The 26189-nt window shown below is 36.2% G+C and overlaps 1 protein-coding gene and 1 pseudogene across 2 annotated transcripts in view; one reads left to right on the top strand and one right to left on the bottom strand.

Moving 5' to 3' along the window:
• RNF13 (ring finger protein 13) overlaps positions 1-26189 on the bottom strand; it is a 177176-nt gene that overhangs the window by 31040 nt on the left and 119947 nt on the right. For both annotated transcript variants that reach the window (XM_055250875.2, XM_055250877.2), the window contains 2 exons: positions 25178-25283; positions 16242-16335 (listed from right to left, as the gene is read on the bottom strand). In XM_055250875.2, the coding sequence (XP_055106850.1) occupies positions 16242-16335; positions 25178-25283 (200 nt within the window). The remainder of the gene's footprint in view (positions 1-16241; positions 16336-25177; positions 25284-26189) is intronic.
• Positions 20032-20124, top strand: LOC129467118 (uncharacterized; annotated as a pseudogene).

The raw sequence follows: 26189 nt of genomic DNA, 5'->3' as shown, positions 1-26189 counted from the left end.
TGAGACAAAACTTCCAGAGGAACTATCAGACAGCTGAATTTGTGGTCTCACGAAAATCCGCTGTTCTGCAGCCACCACTGCTGACACCCAGCCAAACAGGGTCTGGAGTGGACCTCTAGTAAACTCCAACAGACCTGCAGCTGAGGGTCCTGTCTGGTAGAAGGAAAACTAACAAACAGAAAGGACATCCACACCAAAAACCCATCTGTACATCACCATCATCAAAGACCAAAAGTAGATAAAACCACAAAGATGGGGAAAAAACAGAGCAGAAAAACTGGAAACTCTAAAAAGCAGAGAACCTCTCCTCCTCCAAAGGAACGCAGTTCCTCACCAGCAATGGAACAAAGCCAGATGGAGGATGACTTTGACGAGTTGAGAGAAGAAGGCTTCAGACGATCAAACTACTCCGAGCTACGGGAGGAAATTCAAAACAATAGTAAAGAAGTTAAAAACTTTGAAAAAAAAATTAGATGAATGGAGAACTAGAATAACCAATGGGGAGAAGGGCTTAAAGGAGCTGACGGAGCTGAAAGCCAAGTATCGACAACTACGCGAAGATTGCAGAAGCCTTGGTAGCAGATGCGATCAACTGGAAGAAAGGGTATCGCGGACGGAAGATGAAATGAATGAAATGAAGCGGGAAGGGAAGTTTAGAGAAAAAAGAATAAAAAGAAATGAACAAAGCCTCCAAGAAATTTGGGACTATGTGAAAAGACCAAACCTACGTCTGATTGGTGTACCTGAAAATGATGGGGAAAATGGAACCAAGTTGGAAAACACTCTGCAAGATATTATCCAGGAGAACTTCCCCAATCTAGCAAGGCAGGCCAACATTCAGATTCAGGAAATACAGAGAACACCACAAAGATACTCCTCGAGAAGAGCAACTCCAAGACACATAATTGTCAGATTCACCAAAGTTGAAATGAAGGAAAAAATGTTAAGGGCAGCCAGAGAGAAAGGTTGGGTTACCCACAAAGGGAAGCCCATCAGAATAACAGCTGATCTCTCGGCAGAAAACTCTACAAGCCAGAAGAGAGTGGGGGCCGATATTCAACATTCTTAAAGAAAAGAATTTTCAACCCAGAATTTCATATCCAGCCAAACTAAGCTTCGTAAGTGAAGGAGAAATAAAATACTTTACAGACAAGCAAATGCTGAGTGATTTTGTCACCACCAGGCCTGCCCTAAAAGAGCTCCTGAAGGAAGCACTAAACATGGAAAGGAACAACCGGTACCAGCCACTGCAAAAACATGCCAAATTGTAAAGACCATCAAGGCTAGGAAGAAACTGCATCAACTAATGAGCAAAATAACCAACTAACATCATAATGACAGGATCAGATTCACACATAACAATATTAACTTTAAATGCAAATGGGCTAAATGCTCCAATTAAAAGACACAGACTGGCAAACTGGATAAGGAGTCAGGACCCATCAGTGTGCTGTATTCAGGAAACCCATCTCACGTGCAGAGACACACATAGACTCAAAATAAAGGGATGGAGGAAGATCTATCAAGCAAATGGAAAACAAAAAAAGGCAGGGGTTGCAATCCTAGTCTCTGATAAAATAGACTTTAAACCAACAAAGATCAAAAGAGACAAAGAAGGCCCTTACATAATGGTAAAGGGATCAATTCAACAAGAAGAGCTAACTATCCTAAATATATATGCACCCAACACAGGAGCACCCAGATTCATAAAGCAAGTCCTCAGTGACCTACAAAGGGACTTAAAGTCCCACACAATAATAATGGGAGATTTTAACACCCCACTGTCAACATTACACAGATCAACGAGACAGAAAGTTAACAAGGATATCCAGGAATTGAACTCAGCTCTGCACCAAGTGGACCTAATAGACATCTACAGAACTCTCCACCCCAAATCAACAGAATATACATTTTTTTCAGCACCACACCACACCTATTCCAAAATTGACCACATAGTTGGAAGTAAAGCTCTCCTCAGCAAATGTAAAAGAACAGAAATTATAACAAACTGTCTCTCAGACCACAGTGCAATCAAACTAGAACTCAGGATTAAGAAACTCACTCAAAACCGCTCAACTACATGGAAACTGAACAACCTGCTCCTGAATGACTATTGGGTACATAATGAAATGAAGGCAGAAATAAAGATGTTCTTTGAAACCAACAAGAACAAAGACACAACATACCAGAATCTCTGGGACACATTCAAAGCAGTGTGTAGAGGGAAATTTATAGCACTAAATGCCCACAAGAGAAAGCAGGAAAGATCCAAAATTGACACCCTAACATCACAATTAAAAGAACTAGAAAAGCAAGAGTAAACACATTCAAAAGCTAGCAGAAGGCTAGAAATAACTAAAATCAGAGCAGAACTGAAGGAAATAGAGACACAAAAAACCCTTCAAAAAATTAATGAATCCAGGAGCTGGTTTTTTGAAAAGATCAACAAAATTGATAGACCGCTAGCAAGACTAATAAAGAAGAAAAGAGAGAAGAATCAAATAGATGCAATAAAAAATGAAAAAGGGGATATCACCACCGATCCCACAGAAATACAATCTACAATCAGAGAATACTACAAACACCTCTATGCAAATAAACTAGAAAATCTAGAAGAAATGGATAAATTCCTCGACAAATACACCCTCCCAAGACTAAACCAGGAAGAAGTTGAATCTCTGAATAGACCAATAACAGGTTCTGAAATTGTGGCAATAATCAATAGCTTACCAACCAAAAAGAGTCCAGGACCTGATGGATTCACAGCCGAATTCTACCAGAGGTACAAGGAGGAACTGGTACCATTCCTTCTGAAACTATTCCAATCGATAGAAAAAGAGGGAATCCTCCCTAACACATTTTATGAAGCCAGCATCGTCCTGATACCAAAGCCTGGCAGAGACATAACCAAAAAAGAGAATTTCAGACCAATATCCTTGATGAACATTGATGCAAAAATCCTCAGTAAAATACTGGCAAACCGAATCCAGCAGCACATCAAAAAGCTTATACACCATGATCAAGTGGGCTTCATCCCTGGGATGCAAGGCTGGTTCAACATACGCAAATCAATAAATGTAATCCAACATATAAACAGAACCAAAGACAAAAACCACATGATTATCTCAATAGATGCAGAAAAGGCCTTTGACAAAATTCAACAACCCTTCATGCTAAAAACTCTCAATAAATTAGGTATTGATGGGACGTATCTCAAAAGAATAAGAGCTATCTATGACAAACCCACAGCCAATATCATACTGAATGGGCAAAAACTGGAAGCATTCCCTTTGAAAACTGGCACAAGACAGGGATGCCCTCTCTCACCACTCCTAGTCAACATAGTGCTGGAAGTTCTGGCCAGGGCAATCAGGCAGGAGAAGGAAATAAAGGGTATTCAATTAGGAAAAGAGGAAGTCAAATTGTCCCTGTTTGCAGATGACATGATTGTATATCTAGAAAACCCCATCGTCTCAGCCCAAAATCTCCTTAAGCTGATTAGCAACTTCAGCAAAGTCTCAGGATACAAAATCAATGTACAAAAATCACAAGCATTCTTGTACACCAATCACAGACAAACAGAGAGCCAAATCATGAGTCAACTCCCATTCACAATTGCTTCAAAGAGAATAAAATACCTAGGAATCCAACTTACGAGGGATGTGAAGGACCTCTTCAAGGAGAACTACAAACCACTGCTCAATGAAATAAAAGAGGATACAAACAAATGGAAGAACATTCCATGCTCATGGGTTGGAAGAATCAATATCATGAAAATGGCCATACTGCCCAAGATAATTTATAGATTCAATGCCATCCCCATCAAGCTACCAATGACTTTCTTCACAGAATTGGAAAAAACTAAAGTTCATATGGAACCAAAAAGAGCCCACATCGCCAAGTCAATCCTAAGCCAAAAGAACAAAGCTGGAGGCATCACGCTACCTGACTTCAAACTATACTACAAGGCTACAGTAACCAAAACAGCATGGTACTGGTACCACAACAGAGACATAGATCAATGGAACAGAACAGAGCCCTCAGAAATGATGCCACATATCTACAACTATCTGATCTTTGACAAACCTGACAAAAACAAGACATGGGGAAAGGATTCCCTATTTAATAAATGGTGTTGGGAAAACTGGCTAGCCATATGTAGAAAGCTGAAACTGGATCCCTTCCTTACACCTTATACAAAAATTAATTCAAGGTGGATTAAAGACTTAAATGTTAGGCCTAAAACCATTAAAATCCTACAAGAAAACCTAGGCAATACCATTCAGGACATAGGCGTGGGCAAGGACTTCATGTCTAAAACACCAAAAGCAATGGCAACAAAAGCCAAAATTGACAAATGGGATCTAATTAAACTAAAGAGCTTCTGCACAGCAAAAGAAACTACCATCAGAGTGAACAGGCAACCTACAGAATGGGAGAAAATTTTTGCAACCTACTCATCTGACAAAGGGCTAATATCCAGAATCTACAATGAACTCAAACAAATTTACAAGAAAAAAACAAACAACCCCATCAAAAAGTGGGCAAAGGACATGAACAGACACTTCTCAAAAGAAGACATTTATGCAGCCAAAAAACACATGAAAAAATGCTCATCATCACTGGCCATCAGAGAAATGCAAATCAAAGCCACAGTGAGATACCATCTCACACCAGTTAGAACGGCCATCATTAAAAAGTCAGGAAACAACAGGTGCTGGAGAGGATGTGGAGAAATAGGAACACTTTTACACTGTTGGTGGGACTGTAAACTAGTTCAACCATTGTGGAAGTCAGTGTGGTGATTCCTCAGGGATCTAGAACTAGAAATACCATTTGACCCAGCCATCCCATTACTGGGTATATACCCAAAGGACTATAAATCATGCTGCTATAAAGACACATGCACACGCATGTTTATTGCGGCACTATTCACAATAGCAAAGACTTGGAACCAACCCAAATGTCCAACAACGATAGACTGGATTAAGAAAATGTGGCACATATACACCATGGAATACTATGCAGCCATAAAAAATGATGAGTTCATGTCCTTTGTAGGGACATGGATGAAACTGGAAAACATCATTCTCAGTAAACTATCGCAAGGACAAAAAACCAAACACCACATGTTCTCACTCATAGGTGGGAATTGAACAATGAGAACTCATGGACACAGGAAGGGGAACATCACACTCCGGGGACTGTTGTGGGGTGGGGGGAGGGGGGAGGGACAGCATTAGGAGATATACCTAATGCTAAATGACGAGTTAATGGGTGCAGCAAAACAACATGGCACATGGATACATATGTAACTTACAACCTGCACATTGTGCACATGTACCCTAAAACCTAAAGTATAATAATAAAAAAAAAAAATAAAAATAAAAACCCTGTTATTTGCAGCAACATGGATGGCTAGAGGACATGATGCTAAGTGACATAAGCCAAGCCCAGAAAGACAAATATCCCGTGTTCTCACTTGTATGTGGGAACTAAGAAAACTGATCTCATGGAGGTAGAGAGCAAACCAGTGGTTACCAGACGCTGGGAAGGGTGGAAGGGAGCAGTGAAGGGAGGCTGGCTACTGGGTACAAAAACAATCAGAAGGAATAAGTTCTAGTTTTTGATAGTATGGTAAGGCAACTATAGTTAACAATAAAGTTATATATTTCAAATAGCTAGATGAGAAGCTTTGAATTATTCCCAACACACACACACAAAAATGATCATTGCTTGGGGTGATGAATATCCCAATTATCCTGATTTGATCATTACATATTGTATGCATGTATCAAAATATAACATGTACCCCATAAATATGTATAACTATTATATATCAATAAAAAATTATAAAATGCAATGAAAGCAGTACAGGGAAATTTATAGCACTGAATATATATATATGTTAGAAAAGAAGAAAGAGCTAAAATCAATAATCTAAGCTTTACCTTTAGGAAACTAGAAACAGAGCAAATTAAATTCAAAGTAGCAGAAAAAAAGAAATAAAAATTCAACAAATCAATGCAAGTAAAAGCAGAAAATCAGGCTGGGTGTGGTGGCTCATGCCTGTAATCCCAGCACTTTGGGAGGCCAAAGTGGGAGGATCACTTGAGGCCAGGAGTTCAGACCTGGCAACATAGTGAGACCCTGTCTCTAAAAAAATAAAAATAAAAAAATTAGCCGGTCACGGTGGTGCACACCTGTAGTTCCAGTTACTTGTAAGGCTGAGGTGGAAGAGTTGGTTGAGCCTGGGAAGTCAAGGCTGCAGTCAGCCATGGTTGTGCCACTGCACTCCAGCCTGGATGACACAGTGAGACCTTGTCCCAAAAAAACAAACAAACAAAACAAAACAAAAAAACACACACACACACACAACCAAAAAAACACCTGAAAATCAATACAGAAAACCAACAAAACCAAAATATTGTTCTTTGAAAAGATAAATGAAATCGATATCTAGCTAGGTGAACCAAGAAAAAGAGACAAAAGATACAAATTATTAATATCAAAAATTTTAGAAAAGGGGTCATCACTATTAATCCTATGAATATAAAAACAATAATAAAGGAATACTAAATAATTCTATGCCTACGAATCTGGTAACAGATGAAATGTACCAATTACTCAGAAAGGCACAATCTGCCTAAAGTCACACAAAAAGAAACGTACAATCTGAATAGGCCTAGGTCTATTAAAGAACCTGAACCAATAAATAATAACATTCCAAAACAGCAGGCACCATATCCAGATAGGTTCATTGGTGAATTCTACCAAACACTCAGGAAAGAAATTACCCGAATTCTTTAAAATTTCTTCCAGAAAACAGCAGAGGGTATATCATAACTCATTCGGTGAAGCCAGTTATTATCCAAATCTCACAACTAGGCAAAGACATCACAAGAAAGGAAAACTACTGAGTAGTAACTATCATGAACATAGATGATAAATCCTAAGCAAAATATTAGAAAACTGAATATCTGTATATAAAAAAATTATACACCATGACCAAGTGGGACGCCCAACTTGATTTATAAATTCAATGCAATCCCAATCAAAATCTCAGCAATTTATTTTTTTGGATACCAACAAACTAGTTCACAAGTATACATGGAAAGGCAAAAAACCAAAACAGCCAACACCATACTGAAGTAACAAAGTCAATGAACTGACACTACCCAATGTTAAGACTTACTATAAAGTAATCAGCTGGCATGGTGGCTCACGCCTGTAATCCCTGAACTTTGGAGGCCAAGGCAGGTGGATCACTTGAGGTCAGGAGTTCAAGACCAGCCTAGCCAACATGGTGAAACCCCGTCTCTACTAAAAATACAAAAAAATTAGCCAGGCAGGGTGGCACATGCTTGTATTCCCAGCTACATGGGAGGCTGAGGCAGAAGAACTGCTTGAACCTGGGAGGCGGAGATTGCAGTGAGCCGAGATTGCGCCACTGCACTCCAGCCTGGGTGACAGAGCAAGACTCCATTACAAAACAAAACAAAAGTACAGTAATCAAGGCGGTGTGGTACTGGTGAAAGAATAAATAGATAAATGGGACAGAATAGAGATTCCAGAAAAAGACTCACACAAATATAGTCAACTGCTCTCTAACAGTGGAGCAAAGGTGATTCAAGGGAGAAAGGACAGTCTTTTCAACAAACAATGCTGGAACAAGTAGATTTCAACATGTCAAAAAAATGAACCTATATAGTAGGGGACTCATCAACTTGATAAAGGGCATTTATTAAAAACAACAACAACAACTCACAGCTAAAATACTGGTGAAGGACTGCAAGTTTTTGCCTTAAAATCAGAAAGAAAGTAGAATGGCCACTTTCACCACTGTTACTCAATATTGTACTGTAAGTTCTATAAGCAGTTACACAAGAAAATGAAATAAATCCATGTTGGAAAGAAAGAAGTAAAACTACACCTATTCACAGATGACAAGATCTGTGATATGGTTTGGCTGTGTCTCCACCCAAAATCTCATCTTGAATTATAATACACATAATCCCCACATGTCAGGGGCAGGACCAGGTGGAGCTAATTGGGTCATGGGGGCAGTTTCCCCCATGCTGTTCTCATGATAGTGAGTCTCACAAGATCTGATGGTTTTATAAGCATCTGGCATTTCCCCTGCTTGCACTCACTCCGTCCTGATGCCCTATGAAGAAGATGTCTGCTTCTCCTTTGCCTTCCACCATGATTATAAGTTTCCTGAGGCTTCTCCAGCAATGTGGAACTGTGAGTCAATTAAACCTTTCCTTTATAAATTACCCAGTCTTGGGTATTTCTTATAGTAGTGTGAGAACAGGCTAATACAATCTGCTATATAGGAAATCCCCAAGAATCCACAAGAAAGCTACCAGAGCTATATACGAATCCATCAAAGTTGTAGGTTATAAGATCAATGCATAAAAATCAGTTGTGTTTCTCCACACCAGCAATGAACAATCCATAAAAGAAATTTAGAAAGGAATTCTATTTATAATAGTATCTAAAACAATAAAATACCTAGAAACAAATCTAACGAGATGAAAGACTTACAGACTGAAAATTACATGACATTGCTGAAGGAAATTAAAGAAAACCTCAATAAATGGAAAAGCATCCCATATTCATGGATTGGAAGACTTAATATTGTTAAGATGTCAAGACTACCCAAAGCAACCTAAAAATTTAGCACAATCCCTATCAAAATTCTAATAACTTTTCTGCAAAAATAGAAAGTTCTATCCTCAAATTATTCTCAAGTTATTATGGAATTGCAAAGGACCCTGAATAGCTAAAATATTGAAAAAGAACAACAAATGTGGAAGACTCACAATTCTCAGTTTCAAAATTTACTACAAAACGAGAGTAATCAAAATAGTGTGGGATTGGCATAAGGATAATCATACAGACCAAAGGAATGTAACTGAGAGTCCATAAATAAAACCATACATCTATGGCCCATTTATTTTTGATGAGAGTGCCAAGATATTCAATGAGAAAACAGTCTCTTCAACAAATGGTGCTGGGATAATTGGATTTCCACATACAAAAAAATAAGCCAGGAGCCCTATCTCATATTTACTATATATGAAAATCAACTCTAAATTGATAAAAGACCTAAATATAAGCTAAAACCATAAAACTTTGAAGAAAACATAGGGGTAAATCTTTATGACCTTGGATTTGGCAATGTATTCTTAGATACGACATAAGGTAAAAACTGGACTTAATCAAAATTTTTAAACTTTTCATTTCTGCAAAAAAAGTTCTTGGAATTTTGATAGGAATTGTGCTGAATTTGTAGACTGCTTTGGGTAGTCTTGATATCTTAACAATATTAAGTCTTCCAATCCATGAATGTGGGATGCTTTTCCATTTATTGAGGTCTTCTTTTAATTTCCTTCATAAGCAAAAATAAAAAAAGGTTTTTGCTTATGCTTCATATCATAAGCAAAAAAAGAAAAAAGGTGAATTGGACTACATCAAAATTTGAAATTTCTGTACATAAAAGGACATTATCCAGAAAGTGACAACTGACAGAATGGGAAAAAATATTTGCAAATCATGTTATCTAGAATATACAAAGAACTCCTATAACTCAAGAACAAAATGATAAACCACCCAATTGAAAATGAGCAAAGTACTTGAACAGATAATTTGCCAAAGGAAATATCCAAGTGGACAATAAGCACAAGAAAAGATGCTCAACATCATTAGTCAGTAGGGGAAATGCAAATAAAACCACATTAAGGTACCACTTCATACCCATTAGGATAGCTATATTAAAACAAAACAACAGAATACAAGTGTTGACAAGGATGTAGAGAAATATGAGCCCTTGAGCATTGCTGCTGGGAATGTAAAATGGTACAGTAACTGTGGAAGACAGTATCCAGGTTCCTCATAAAGTTAAACAATATCACTCCTTGGTATATACCCAAAATAATTGAATCCATGGACTTAAACAGATACTTTTTTATCAGTGTTCATTGCAGTATTATTTACAATAGCCAAAAGGTGTAACCTGTTGTGTATTTTTACCACATTTTGTTTATTTATTCATCTATTAGTATCCACTAATAGATGAATAAATAAACAAAATGTGGTAAAAATACACAACAGACTGTTATTCAGCCAGAATAAGTAAAGACATTCTGATATATGCTACAACATGGATAATCCTTGAAAACATTATGGGAAGTGAAATACGTCAGAAATAGGACAAATATCAGGTAATTCTACTTAGGTGAGGTACCTACAGTAGTCAAATTCAGAGACAGTAAGTAGAATGGTGGATGCCAGTGGCTGGGCGGAAGTGGAAATGGGGAGTTACTGTTTAACAGGTACAGAGTTTCAGTTTGGGAAGATAAAGAAGTCTGGAGATGGATGGTGGTGTTGGTTGCATAACAATATGAAGGTACTTTAAAATGATTAAAATGGTAAATTTTATGCTGTGTGTATTCCACTACAATAAAAAATACAATCACTTGTGCATATATTTGGAGGTGGGGTGGCCTTGACAAGTCGATTTTTACCTGTAAGTGGAAAGGCAAAGTGTTAAACATAGGTAAACACTGTTGAAAAAAAACAAAGTGGGAAGACTAGCTCTATCAGGTCTTACCATAAACCTACTGTAATTCAAACAGTGTGATACTGATACACGGTTAAACAATAAAACCAAGAGAAATCCAGAAACAAACCCACACATATCTGGACCTTAATTTACATCAGAGGTGACACTGCAGAACAGTGTATTTTCAATAATTAGCTCTGGAACAACTGGATACCCTTATATAAAATATCAAACTGGAAAAAAAACTTAAATTGGACTCCAGTTTTACACAATCAATTCATGTGGATTAAACACAAAAGACAAAAATATAAAGCTTTCAGAAGGTAATATAAAATAACATCTGTATGACCTTGGGATAGAAAACGTTCTCTAAAAACATAGAAGAGGCTGGGCACAGTAGCTCACGCCTGTAATCCCAGCACTTTGGGAAGCCAAGGTGGGCGGATCATGAGGTCAGGAGATCAAGATCATCCTGGCTAACATGGTGAAACCCCGTCTCTACTAAAAATACAAAAATGAGCCAGGCATGGTGGCGGGCGCCTGTAGTCCCAGCTACTTAGGAGGATGAGGCAAGAGAATAGTGTGAACTCGGGAGGTGAAGCTTGCAGGGAGCTGAGATCACACCACTCCACTCCAGCCTAGGGGACAGAGCAAGACTCCGTCTCAAAAAAACAAATCAAGACAAAACAAAACAAAACAAAAATAGAAGAACACTACCATGAAAGTCAAGAATTTTGGTCCATAAACTAGAAAAAAACAGTTAAAACACATAAAATTATTGAAGAACTAAATTGCCATACACTACACCTCCAGAGGGGCTTGTAGGAACATATAAAGAATTCCTCCCATATATGAAACAGACACATGGGCATATCTCATGAAAGGTACTTTGTGAAAGTGAAGATCCAACTGGCAAATAATGTGAACAGATATTTAACCTCATTGCAAGAAGGGAAATAAAAAGTAAAACAACGAGTTATAAACCCACCAGAATGCTAAAATTTAAAAATCCATCAGTACAAAGTATTGGATAAATACAAGGAACAACAGGAAGTCCTATAGACTGTTGGTGAGAGTAGAAATTGGTACCATCAATCACTTTGGAAATGATTTTTGCATTATCCAATAAAAATTGAAAATAGGTATATACTATGATCAAATTAATCTACTTCTAGGTATATATGCTAAAGAAATTCATGGACATATGCACCAGGATATATGTACAAGTATATTCTCAAAAGTATGATTTATAATAGCCCTAAACTGAAAAAAAAATGAATGTCAATTAACAGTAAAGTGGATAAGTAAAATCTTTAAAAGACAGAATGAAAGTAAATGAACTATACCTAAATGCAACTAAGTGTATAAATTTCATTAAAAAATTAACAAGAAGTAAGAAAAATACAATTCAAAAATAGGCAAAATTAAGCCAGCTGTTTAGGTATGCATTCATATGTGGTACAACTTGAGAAAGGCAGTGAAATTATAAGCCAGGATCGTGATTACCTCCAGAGGACAAGAAAGGATTATTTATCTAGAAGGGAACATAATAGCTCCTGGGGTGGCAGTAATGTTCTATCTCTTGAACTGGATGATTCTAGAAATATGTATCCTACATACTCTTCTGTATAAATGTTATACTTCACATTTTGAAAAAAGTGATGGTAAACACCACTCCATAGAGAAAAACATTTATGCTGATGGGGTCATAATGGGTTCAGGCTGCCAAGCAACCATATTATATTTCCCTAGTCCATTCCTTCTCCTACTCTCCTGGAATAATAGTATTTTATACCTCTGTTCTTAAAAGCTCCAATACCTCCTCCTCTGTCCTCACCCTCAGTTGGTGATTTCCTACCTAACTGAGAGAAATGAAAGCAAAGAACATTTCCACAGACTCATCACTACAAATACCCACCTATTGTGATTTTTCACCCACATATTCTACTTTCCCTTAGCTCAAGTCTCTATGATACTACCTAAGGCCAGTTCACCTTTTTGTGCAAGAGATCCAATCTCCTCTTGCCTTCTCAAGAACATTACAGGAACTCTCCCATCTGTAACCTACATCATCGATTTCCTTTAGCAAACAAACATGCTGTTATTTCTTGACTCAACTTCCCCCAGCAGCTATGACCCCATTTCTTTGCTCCCTTTTTTAGTTAAACTTCTTACAAAAATTATCTCCAATTCCTCTCTTTCCACCATTCTCTCTTAAATCAACTACAATCAGATTTTTGGCCTGACCACTCTGTCAACTGCTCATCAAGATCATCAATAGTCTCTAGTGGTCAATACTGAGCTCTCATCTTACTTATGTTCAGTAGCACTGACACAGGTTATCATTCCTTGCTCCCTGATAGATTTGCATCACTGGGTTTCTGGTAAATCACACTGTCCTGATTTTCTTCCTATGTAATTGGTCACACCTTCTCAGTCTCCACTGCTGCCACTTCTGATTCCTCTTCTACTTAATGACGGAATGCCCCACAGTGTCTTTGGTATTCTATCTGTACTCACTCTCTTGGTAATCTCATCCAGTCTAATGATATAAATACATTTTCATGCTGGTATTTCCAGTTCAGACCTCTCTCTTAAACTTCTAGCATCTAATAGACATCTGAAATTCCATATGTTCAATACCAATCTTCCAATTTCCCCCCTAAAACCTGCTCTCTCATACATTAACCATCCCTTATTTCTATTTAAGGACTTTCCTTAAATAGACAGACCATCCATTTTGTTGTTCAGACCAAAAAATCTGGAGTCGTCCTTGTCTCCTCCCCCAATATCTAGTCCATCAGTAAATTCAGTGTATTGCATCTCCAGATACAGCCAGTATTTAAAGATTTCTTCTCCTCCACTGATATCAGCCCAAGCCACATTTACATCACACCTGAATTACTACAATAACTTTCCTGTCTGTTCTCTGTTTATACCCTTTACCATCTAATAACCTATTCTTAATGTCAGCAGAAAGATCCTTTAAACAGTTGACTGAGACATTCTCTCTCTCCTCTGTTCAAAATCCTACTATAGCTACCCATCTTACTCAGAGGAAAAGCCAATGACATGCATTCCCTTTAAACCCAGGACAGTATCACCATTTTTTAAACTTTCTTTTTTTTTTTTTTGAGATGGAGTCTTGTTCTGTCGCCAGGCTGGATTGCAGTGGTGTGATCTCGGCTCATTGCAACCTCTGCCTCCTGGGTTCAAGTGATTCCCCTGCCTCAGCCTCCCGGGTAGCTGGTACTACAGGCATGCACCACCATACCTGGCTAATTTTTTTGTATTTTAGTAGAGACAGGGTTTCACCATGTTGGCCAGGATGGTCTCAATCTCCTGACCTCGTGATCTGTCTGCCTCGGCCTCCCTAAGTGCTGGGATTACAGGTGTGAGCCACTGCGCCCGGCCTTTTTAAACATATTTTTAAACACACAAAATGAAGCCTAAAAAAGTAATTCCTAATCTTCAAACTAGTTCTGGTCTATGTGGAAATCTTAACTAATCCAAGCTGGGCCCAGTGGCACATGCCTATAGTCTCAGCTACATGAGAAGCTGAGGTGGGATGATCACTTGAGCTCAGGAGTTCAAGCTCAGCCTGAGCAACACAGTGAGACCCCATCTCTTAAAAACAAAACAAAAAAAACTATTAACTAATCCACGCTGTATAATGATAATGTAAATGACTGTATAATGATAATGTAAATGTAAAATGCAGTGCATTTTTAGAAATGTCTATTCATTTTATTTTAACATGATGTTCTTTTTCCTACTTTTTTTGTTAAGTGTTCTATTTTTTAATGGTAATGGCAAATGGCAGGTTTATAAAACATTTTATTATTTGAAAAATAAAAATGTGGCAGAACTATGTTTTATTGCCTTTTTCTCTATTTTCTCCCTCCACTCCCTACACTTTTTCACCGCTGAATTAAAAAACAGAATATTTTTACTGGTATATGAAAATGAAGTCTGGGAAGTGCCAGCCAAAAGGATTTATCAAGTAGGTATCTGCACTAAAAGGTCACTAAATCACAGAGAAACTATACTATAGGGGAAACTTACATTGGCTATGGTATTATAGTCACACCTCTCCTCTAGCTCTGTCAATACTGGCTATGTGATATTAAAATTCCTAATGTCCCTGACCCGATTTTTCCTCATCTATAAAGGGAAAATAATAATAGTATATAGTTCATAAAAGTAAGAAAATTAAGATGATATATATAAGTGATGATATATAATAGCTACCTACCTATGTGTTTAGTTAATACAACACTATACAGTGTTATATCGTGGGAGACAGAATAGGAGGAAGTGAGAGTAGTCCACCTGGTGCAGAAAAATATTTTATCTGCTGACATTGTTTAGAACTAATGGCACATGGTGATAATACTTACAAGCATTTTGGTTAGTTTAATTATTGTTTTTAAATTCTCTGCAGACTGTGCATCCCTCTCTTGCTTTCACCAGGTCATCATAGCAAAACATCATCTCTCACATTCATTCATTCATTTATTTATTCATTCATTCTTAAGTGAAAGTCTACTTAGCGTTGGGCATCGTTTATGGTAGGGACACAGAAGGTAGTATAAGAGTATAGTCTTAAAAAGTCAGGAAACAGGCGGGGCACAGTGGCTCACACCTGTAGTCACAGCACTATGGGAGGCTGAGGTGGGTGGATCACGAGGTCAGGAGTCAAGACCAGCCTGTCCAAGATGGTGAAACACCATCTCTACTAAAAATACAAAAATTAGCCGGGTGCGGTGGCAGGCACCTGTAATCCCAGCTACTCGGGAGGCTGAGGCAGGAGAATTGCTTGAACCTGGGGGGCGGAGGCCGCAGTGAGCCGAGATCGCACCACTGCACTCCAGCCTGGGTGACAGAGTGAGACTCCGTCTCAAAAAAAAAAAAAAAAAAAAGTCAGGAAACAACAGATGCTGGAGAGGATGTGGAGAAATAGGAATGCTTTTACACTGTTGGTGGGTGTGTAAATTAGTTCAACCATTGTGGAAGACAGTGTGGCAATTCCTCAAGGATCTAGAACTAGAAATACCATTTGATCCAGCAATCCCATTACTGGGTATATACCCAAACGATTATAAATCATGCTACTATAAAGACACACGCACACGTATGTGTATTGTGGCACTATTTACAACAGCAAAGACTTGGAACCAACCCAAATGTCCATCAATAATAGACTGGATAAAGAAAATGTGGCACATATACACCATGGAATACTATGCAGCCATAAAAAAAGATGAGGTCACGTCCTTTGCAGGGACATGGATGAAGCTAGAAACCATCATTCTCAGCAAAATATCACAAGGACAGAAAACCAAACACTGCATGTTCTCACTCATAAGTGGAAGGTGAACAATGAGAACACATGGACACAGGGAGGGGAACATCACACACCAGGGCCTGTTGGGGGGTGGAGGGGTGGGGGAGGGATAGTATTAGGAGAAATACCTAATGTAAATGACAAGTTGATGGGTGCAGCAAACCAACATGGCGCATGTATACCTATGTAACAAACCTGCATGTTGTGCACATGTACCCTAGAACTTAAAGTATAATAATAAAAAAAAATTTTTTTTAAAAAGAGTATAGTCACCCTGCAGTCTTAAATAAACTAAGGATAATTATTTAGAAAACAAATACTTACCTTTCTTGAATTTATGTACAGGAAGTTTCTTAAGTTGATCTTTACGCAGTCTGTTTCTTCTAGCTCTATGTCTATCCTGGACAAATTTTGTGATCTAAAAATAAAAGAGTAAAAAAAGGAGTCAGATATTAAATGTGCAAAGAGAAAGTGACCATTAAAATAACAAATATCTTTTAAGTTTCTGGATAGCTACTGCAAATCAGTTCAGTTCATTTAAATTATAATTGCAATAGTATTGTTAATTAAAGCATTAAATTACATTAGTGATTAGTTAACCCATAAATTACCCCTTGAATTGTTTATTAATTGATCTTGATTATCTTTGAATTACCTACGGAGACATTATAAAAAAACATGTAACTGTTTGCTTGCAAAAATACAAACGGTAAACTACAGATTTTATAAAGACTCCAATGGGTTAAAAAAAAAAAAGAATGGGAAGGTTGATATTCCTATATATCACAAACTGATAAAAATTTCAAACATACACTTATTAGTTACTGCAGAATAATGGGCAGAAATAATGCAGAACACCTTCACTACAAATATTCAGAAAAGGTGGATAAAATATACAAAATATTTTAAACTATAAATTGCTATGCTTGCAAGAATAAAAAGAAAGTACACAGGGCCAAAAACCAAATACCAAAAACACCCTCTGTAAAGGAAAAATTTGACTATGTCAAAGTTAAGAACTTCTCCGCTTAAAAGGCACTATTAAAAAAATAAAAGACAACTGAAGTGGGAGGATTGTTTGAGGCCAGGAGATCAAGACCAGCCTGGGCAACATAGTGAGACCCCATCTCTAAAAAGAAAAAAATTAGCCTGGCGCAGTGCCGTGTGCCTGTAGTTCCAGCTGCTTGGGGGGCTGAAGTGTGAGAATCATTTGGGCCCAGGATGTCAAGGCTGCAGTGATTCATGTTTGTGCCACTGTACTCCAGCCTGCACAACAGAGTGACAGCCTGTCTCCAAAACATAAATAAGTAAATGAATACACAAATAAAATTTAAAAATTAAAAATACAAATGAGCCACAGACTGAAATAAAATATTTGCAAATTGTATACATGATAAGGGATTTGTATCCAGAATATATATAAAAAACTCTCAAAACTCAATAATAAGAAAACAAGTTACCCAACAGAAGAAAATGGACAAAATATTTGAAGATACTTCACCATACAAGACATACAAACAGCAAATAAGCTCTTGAAGAGATGTGCAACGTCAGTAGTCAATAGGACAACAAAAATTCAAACCACAAATACTATAACACAATATACCTATTAGAGTGACTAAAATGTAAAAGACTGACTATACCAAGCGTTGGCATGGAAGTGGAGGGACTGGCACTCTCATACACTTTCTGGTGGGATTGTAAAATGGGACAACCACTTTGGAAAAGAGCTTGGCAATTTCTTATGAATCTAAACACACATTTATCCTGTGACCTAACTGTCCCACTCCTAGATATACTTACTCAACAGAAATGAAAGCATATTTCCATACAACAAATGTCCATGTCAGCTTTATTTGTAATAGCCAAAAACTAGAAACAACCCAAATGTTGATCAATAGGTAAATGGGTAAACAAATCATGGTATATTCACACAATGGAATATATCTCAGCAATAAAAAGGAATGAACAATCCATGCACTCAATAACATATATAAATCTCAAAATAATTATGGTGACAGAAAGAAGACCGACACAAAAGAGTACAGACTTTGATTCCATTTATATAAAGCTGTAGAAAATGCAAAGTAATCTACAGTGACTAAAATCAGATTTGTAGTTGCCTGGGCATGGAGAAGGGTAGGGAGGGGAGGATGAAGGAAAAGTTGGAAGGGGTAGAAGGAAGGCATTGCCAAACTTTTTAGGGTGGTTAGTATTTCATTATCTTGATTGTGGTGGTGGTGGTTTCGCAGGTATATACATACATATCTGTTACATATGGATGACATATGTGATATACATATGCATAAGTGATATATATATGCATATAAACCTACATCAAAACTGACCAAAGTGTACAATTTAAATATGTGTAATTTATTATGTCAAATCATACCTCCATAAATTTTTTTAAAGTTTAATGGTAACCACTAAAAGAACAGCAATATAATGCAAATTTTCGTATCAATAGGAAAAAGAAAGTAAAAGTTATTATTGCAAATTTACACAGAAGAAAATACAGAATAAAAAGTAAACAACAGAAATTAATCCAAATACATGTGTGATCACAATATATGTTAAATGGATTAAATTCACCAGTTTTCAAAAAGGAGTGTATCACATTGTATAAGAAAAAAATTCCAATCATATGCTATTTACAAGACACAAGATTAAAACTGAATGATACATTAGGACAAAAATTAAAGTAAAAAAATAAAGGGATAGGACCAGGTGCAGTGGCTCACACCTGTAATTCCAGTGCTTTGGGAGGCCAAGGCTGAAGGACTGAGCTTGAGCCCAGGAGTTTGAGACTAGCCTAAGCAACACAGAGAGGCCTCATCTCTACAAAAAAAATTAAAACAATTAGCTGGGCATGGTGATGTGCACCTCTAGTCCCAGCTACTTGGGAGGCTGAGGTGGGAGGATCACTTGAGGTTATAGTGAGCTATGATTGTGCCACTGCACTCCAGCCTGGGTGACAGAGCAAGAACCTGCATAAAATAACCAAATTAACATAAAAAATAAAATAAAGGGATAAAGATCTACCATGAAAATATTAAGCAAAAGAAAAGCTAGAATATCAAGCAAAACAGAATTTAAGGCAAAAAGCATCATTAGGAGAGTCCTGACAACAATAAAAACAACACCTCATCTAGAAACAAAATAGTGAAATACATACATTCACAAGCTCGGCAACTTACAGCTTAAGCACACAAAAAATTTAGAAGACTATCGACCTGTGCTGTCCAATATGGTAGCCACCAAGTACATGTGACTACTGAGCACTTGAAACATAGATAGTCTGAATTGGGATGTGCTGTAAGTATAAAATAGACACCAGATTACAAAGACACTATACAAAAAGAATGTAAAAATATCATATATTTGTATTAACTGAATGTTGTTATATATTTTAGATTTATTGAGTTAAATAAATATAGTATTAAAATTAATCTCATCTGTTTCCTTTTTTTTAACCTTTTAAATTTGGCTACCAGAAAATTTAAAATTACAATAAAATGTGGCTCACAATATTGTTCTATTCTTAGCACTGCTTCAGAAAATAGAAAAAGAACACAGAAAATTATTAACGATTGTGGTGATGGTTGCATAATTCTGTGAATATACTTAAAATTATTGAATTGTGCACTTTAAATGAGTTAATTTTAAGTTACATTAATTATGTCTCAATAAAGCTGTTAAAATAAAAGACTAGACAAAACAAATTCACAAGTTCGAACTAATGGACATAGAACTGCACTTCACATCTTTTCACACACACAGAATGTTTACAAAATTTAATCAGAAAACCATGCCACAAAGGAGGTTTTTGAAAATAACCAAAGAATCCATAACATACAATGTTCTCTTACCTCAACACAACTGAATTAGAAATCAATAGGAAAAAAATACATATTTTGGAAATGTAAAACTGTACTGAAATAATTCATAAGTCACAGAACGAATCATAATGAATATCTACGTTTCTGAGGGGGTGTTATAATCAGCATACCCCTTTGCCACCTGGATTCTAAATAACTTGAGAAATAAGATCATGAACTGGCCAGAAGAAGGAAGGTGAAACAACTCACTGGAGAGAGAAACAGAACTTTCTGTACTCGTTTCAGCAACACGTATACTAAAACTGGAATGATACAGAGAAGATTAGCATGACCCCTGTGCAGTGCAAGAAACAGAACTTTTTATTGAGCAATAGAATTAGGTTGCCTTAGCCACTCAGATATAGACAAAAGCAACTTTGGAATGAAGTAGGCCTTCCCTTCACCCTGCCGCAGAATTGCAGAACCAGCCCTAACCTTGGAGGAGTTGAATGAACATCTATGTCCCAAAGTCAGGTTAATAACAAAACAAAGATGGTGGAGCTGAGCCAAGTGTGCCCAATTTATCCTTCCTAAAGTGTCAGATAAGACACTTTATCTCCTCTAAGGTGGAAAGAGTAAATGGGCAGAGAAGGGCTAAGAGTTATAGTAACTGAGTTCCCCCTTCATATGGATTGAAACATTAAGAGTGATAAAGAAACATCCTATATTAAAATGAAAAACTTTTAAATTTAAGTCAAATGAAAATAAGAATTTTCCTTATCAAAAGTTGTGGGTTTCAGCTAAAGGTATTGTTGTAGAAAAATTTATAACCTAAATGCATATACTAGAAAGAAAAAAATAAGCATTTGGCTGAAGAATTAATTTCTATTAACAGAAAAAGAAAAGCCATACAACCAGACAAGGTAGAAGAAAGAAAATGATAAGAACCAAAATTCACGATAAAGACAAAGAAAGTAAAGAATTTAGCATTAAGTTCTACTAAAATGTAAGCTGCTTAATATCAGGGATTTTTACCGATTTTGTTTACTGATGAATCTGCAGACCCTTGAACAGTGCCTAGTTCACCATAGGTACAGAATATATACTTATTGAATGAAAGCCTACTTCTTTGAAAGACTAATAAGGCAATAATTTCTGACAACATTGTGAAAGGCACAGATGGATATGAATAAAGATAACTTATTCCACAAATAGTAGAAATTCTCTTTAAATTGTTATTTGAGTATATGAATATTATAAATCACTTTATTTCACTACACTTGAAAACAGGAAATTTCTTAGAAATATACTTTAGTAGGAACTGGAAAACCATCTGAATGTCTATTTAACTATGAAAAGGTCACTAGACCTAGATGATTTTATAGGCATCCTCTACAAAAATGTCAAGTAACAGATTAACCCCAATTTTCTTTAAAAAAAAAAAAACTATTTTAGAAAGTAAGAGAAAGCTTAGTTTTATGAGGCTATAATTTTGATTGCCTAGTTAATTTTAAAATTACGGTAAAATATACACAACATAAACCTTACTATCTCAACCATGTTTAAGTGTACAGTTCGATGGCTTAAGTACATTCATACTGTTGTGCTACCATCACTACCATCCATTCACAGCCTTCATCTTATTAAGCTGAAACTCTGTATCCATTAAACAATAACTCCCCCTTCTTCAGTCCCCTCAATCCCTGGCAACCACCATTCTAGTTTCTGTCTCTATGAGTTTGGCTACTCTAGGCACCTCGTATAAGTAGAATCAGTATTTGTCCTTTTGTGACTGGCTTATTTCACGTAGCATAAAGTCTTCAAGTTTCATCTATGTTGTAGCATGTGTCAGAATTTCCTTTCTTAATAACACTGAATAATATTCCATTGTACGCATATTCCACATCTTGTTTATCCATTCATCCGTCAATGTAACGCTTGGGTTGCTTTCATCATTGGCTATTGTAAATAATATTGCTATGAACATGGTGTACAAATATCTATTAGAGTCTTTGCTTTGAATTTTTTTTGGTATATACCCAGAAGTGGAATTACCAGATCCATGTTTTATTTTTTGAGGAGTTGCCATACTGTCTTCTGTAGTGGTTGTTCCATTCTACCTTCCTACCAACAGTGCTCAAGGGATTGTCTAGTTTTGATGTCAAGGTTATTCTGGCCCCATAAAACCAAAGTTTTCTTTTACCTGAATATTCAGATTGCTAATATTCTAGAATTTTTACATCGATATCCAAGTATAAAAAATTAATCTATTTTAGAAATCTGAATAATCCAGAGATGTAAGGACAAAATTTATACATCATAAACAGGATTTATCCCCAGAATATAAGGAATTTCAAAATTTCCAAAGCATATTAATGTAACCCAACATAAACATGATAAAAGAGAGAAAAACCAATTATTATTACAACAGATAAAAAACTTATAATCCATTTTAAAAAGTCAAGCAAATAAAAATCTGATTTATGTCCAGGACTTATACTGCTTTTTCCCCCTTATTTTCCCAAAAAATATAGCACAATGTTAAAGGAGGTACAACAATAGACATCCATTTCCTGTTCTTGACTTTTTTTTTTTTTTTTTTTTTTTGAGATGGAGTTTCAATCTTGTTGCCCAGGCTGGAATGCAATGGCGTGATCTTGGCGCACTGCAACCTCTGCCTCCTGGGTGCAAATGATTCTCCTGCCTCAGCCTGCCGAGTAGCTGGGATTACAGATGCCTGCCACCACACCCAGCTAAATTTTGTATTTTTACTAGAGACGGGGTTTCACCATGTTGGCCAGGCTGGTCTTGAACTCCTGACCTCAGGTGATCCACCCGCCTCGGCCTCCCAAAGTGCTGGGATTACAGGTGTGAGCCACCGCACCCGGCCCCGCTGTTCTTGAGTTTCAAGGGAAGGCTTCTAGCATTTCACCATTTAATAATGTTTATTTTAAGTTTTTAGTCTATATTCTTTATCTGTATAAGGATATTTACTTGTACTCCTGGTTTTCCAAGGGTATTTTTGTTTGTTTGTTTTTTGGTTTTCTAACTTACTCTCTACTTTCTTGCTTCTATACTGAACCCCCAAGGGAATCAACAAACAAATTACCATAATGGAATTTGTTACATGATTACATGATTAATATGTAAAAATCGATAATGTCCCCTGACCAAACCTTGCTTTCTAAATATACCTCTCTAATTAAAAAAACCACGACTCCTTGGGAAAAGGTCTGATGCTAGGGCTGGGACAAGAAAAATATAAAAAATATAAGATGAACCTGAAGCATCTTATAGTACAAGATAGTAGTCAAGAAGTGCTTAATAATTAAAAAAAAGGGATAGCACTGAATCAAAGGAACACAAGATCCAGCATGACAAGAGCAAAAGTTAAACAATTTAAAAACAATCAAAAAACAAAAATAATGTATGAATATTACTGGATTATAACCTAAGTGTAAAATAAATATACATGAGTGCATACTAATATAAATGGTTGAATAAATAAATGCTGAGAAGAGAAAAATATTCCTTGTAGAAGAACTTCAAATAATGCAGATATGCCCTCCCCTTCCCCCACCTTAAGGGTGGGCTATACTTAGTGCCTCACTTCTAAAGAAAGAAAGAGTAGAAAAAGGAAAAAATATTAACTTTATAAGTGGAGAAATTCAGCAAACTCTACCTTAACCAACGGATGAAGGTTAGCATCATCAGTGATGTTCTACAGATATCATATACCCCCAAATATGATGTGATGAGAAAGGCACTTCACGTCTGTGATACTCTTTTGAAAAACCTGTAGCCTTGTCTAATCATGAGAAAAAAATCAGGTTGAGAGACATTCTACAGGAAACCTGGCTAGTACTCCTCAAAACTATCAAGGCCATGAAAAACAAGAACAGCAAAATTGTCATAGACCAGAGGGAGGACAGGATAATGAAATACAATGTGGTATCCTGGATTTGATCCTGGAACAGAAAGAGTACATTAATGAAAAACCTGGTAAAATCCAAAATGTGGAGTTTAGTTAATAGTAATGTACCAATGTCAGTTTCTTAGTTTTGACAAAAGTCTCCCAGCAATGTAAAATGTTAAAAATGCAGGAAAGTAGATGATGGATGAACAGGAATTCTCTTCTTTGCAAACTTTCTGTAAATCTTAACATTATTCCAAAATTAAACATTTAATAAAAAGCAATGCTCTAATACTCAATTATAAGAATAACCAATTATAAAATATAATTTCAAAAATCCCTTTGTTGGTAGCAAGAAAAACTTACTATATGTGTAATAAGTCTAAAAAAAGACATGCAAAACATTTATAGGAAAAAAATTATTTAACTGATGGAAAGACCTAAATAAGTAAATTTAAAAATACCATAGCATCATAAGAAGACTGAACATTTGAAAGATAGCATTTAATCTTTAAACTAATCTATGAATTCAATATCATAATAAATGTACTGAATATTAAAATATGTATTCTTTATGACAAAGAAGTTGGCAAGAAGAGTGGGACTGTTTTATATCTTTGCAAATCTATTTTAATATCTGTCCAAATAGAATACAGAGGATTTTCAAACTGCTTCTGTTTTCAAATATTTTGATATTGCACATCATGTAGCCTCTAGAAATTTTTACTATACACCTCTAAGAGAATGAGAGTGACCAAAGACAATACTACCTTAATATTATTACATAATAATTTTCACCTTGCAGACCTACTAATAGTCTTGTGACCATATTTTGATAACCACCGTTATGGAGAAATAATATGTCATTCCCCTTTAACCTTAAGCTCTCACATTATTTTTTTCATACTTTAATATAAAAAATTTCAAACATACAGAAGAGTTGAATTTTATAATAAATGCCCATATATCCACCTGGATTCTATAATTAACATTTTAATATGCTTTTTGTCACACCTCTATTTACCCATTAATACATCTTACTTTTTCCTCTTATTTTTCTCCAGTGTATTTTAAAGTAAGCCGCAGATATCAGTGTACTTTCCCTAAAATACTTTGGCATGCATATCATTACTTGGTTTAGTACATTTTTTTTACAGTTCGTTTTGATGTAAAATTTACATATAATGAAATGTACAACACAATTAATTTTGTGAATCCAGACAAATGCCATGCATTTTTGCAACCCACATCTCTATTAAGATACAGAACACGACTGTCACCCACCAAAAGTTCCCTTATATTCTTTTCAGTAAATTGATCACTTCTCTCTAACCCCCACCGAGGAAATCACCATTCTTACTTTTTCCTATTCACATTATCTTTGTTTTTTCTAGAACTTCGTATAAATGAATTTATACAATATGTACTCTTTTATGCACATATTGTTTAAATTCTCTCACTCAATACAATGTTTTTAGATTCATCCATACTATTTTTTAAAAATTATTAAAAGTTAATGTACCTACCATGAAAATGACTATCAAGATGAGACAGATGCCCACTATGATAAGGAAGGGAATTAGGTAGTATTCCAGAGGAAGACTAAATTCTGGAACTAAGATAAGGTGGCCCCTAGAAGAAAACAAAAATCAATCATTGAGAAATGAAGAGTTGTTAAATTCTGATGTTAATTAAAAACAGGAAAAAATATTTTTAAAAACAGACATATAGACATTACAATTAAATTCACTACATACATTTCATTTTCTAAAATAGGACTTTCAATAATTTAAGTAACGCTTTCTACATCTTTAAGTCTATTTTACATATTTTTCCTAATAGCATGCCTATATGATTAAACTGGGTAAAGAAAACTAGCCAATCAATACTTACCGTGTCTATCCTGGAGATATGTTAGTTATTTATTTTATTTTACTTTATTTTTTTGAGATGGAGCCTTGTTCTGCTGCCCAGGCTGGAGTACAGTGGTGCAATCTCAGCTCACTGCTACCTCCACCTTCGGGGTTCAAGTGATTCTCCTACCTCAGCCTCCTGAGTAGCTGGGATTACAGGTGCCTGCCACCATACCCTGCTAATTTTTGAATTTTTATTAGTAGAGAGGGTTTTGCCATGTTGGCCAGGGTGGTCTTGAATTCTTGACCTCAGGTGATCCACCTGCCTTGGCCTCCCAAAGTGCTGGGATTATAGGCGTGAGCCACCATGGCAGGTCTAGAGATGTTGTTTATTGAATTTAGTAAACAGGGTAAAAGTTATATTTTATATGTAAAATCATGGCAGTACCTTGGGTACCAAAAAGAACCTCCACCTCAATCAAATTACTGTTCATAAGTTCTTCCTATGGAAAAACTCTAGAGTCAGTATTGATAAAAATTACACTGTTTCCTCCCTATCTGCTTTACATGTATCTGTTGTATCAGGTACAATGGATACAGGTCCTATACTCTACAATCATCTATGAGATATGGAATGAAAAACTGTTAAAATAATTCATAAGAGTTATGGCTTCCTGTATATCCC

Source organism: Symphalangus syndactylus, chromosome 17 (genome assembly GCF_028878055.3).
Source record: "Symphalangus syndactylus isolate Jambi chromosome 17, NHGRI_mSymSyn1-v2.1_pri, whole genome shotgun sequence".
Lineage (NCBI taxonomy): Eukaryota > Metazoa > Chordata > Mammalia > Primates > Hylobatidae > Symphalangus > Symphalangus syndactylus.
The sequence above is the reverse complement of the archived record's forward strand: the minus strand, read 5'-3'. Positions and strand labels throughout refer to the sequence as shown.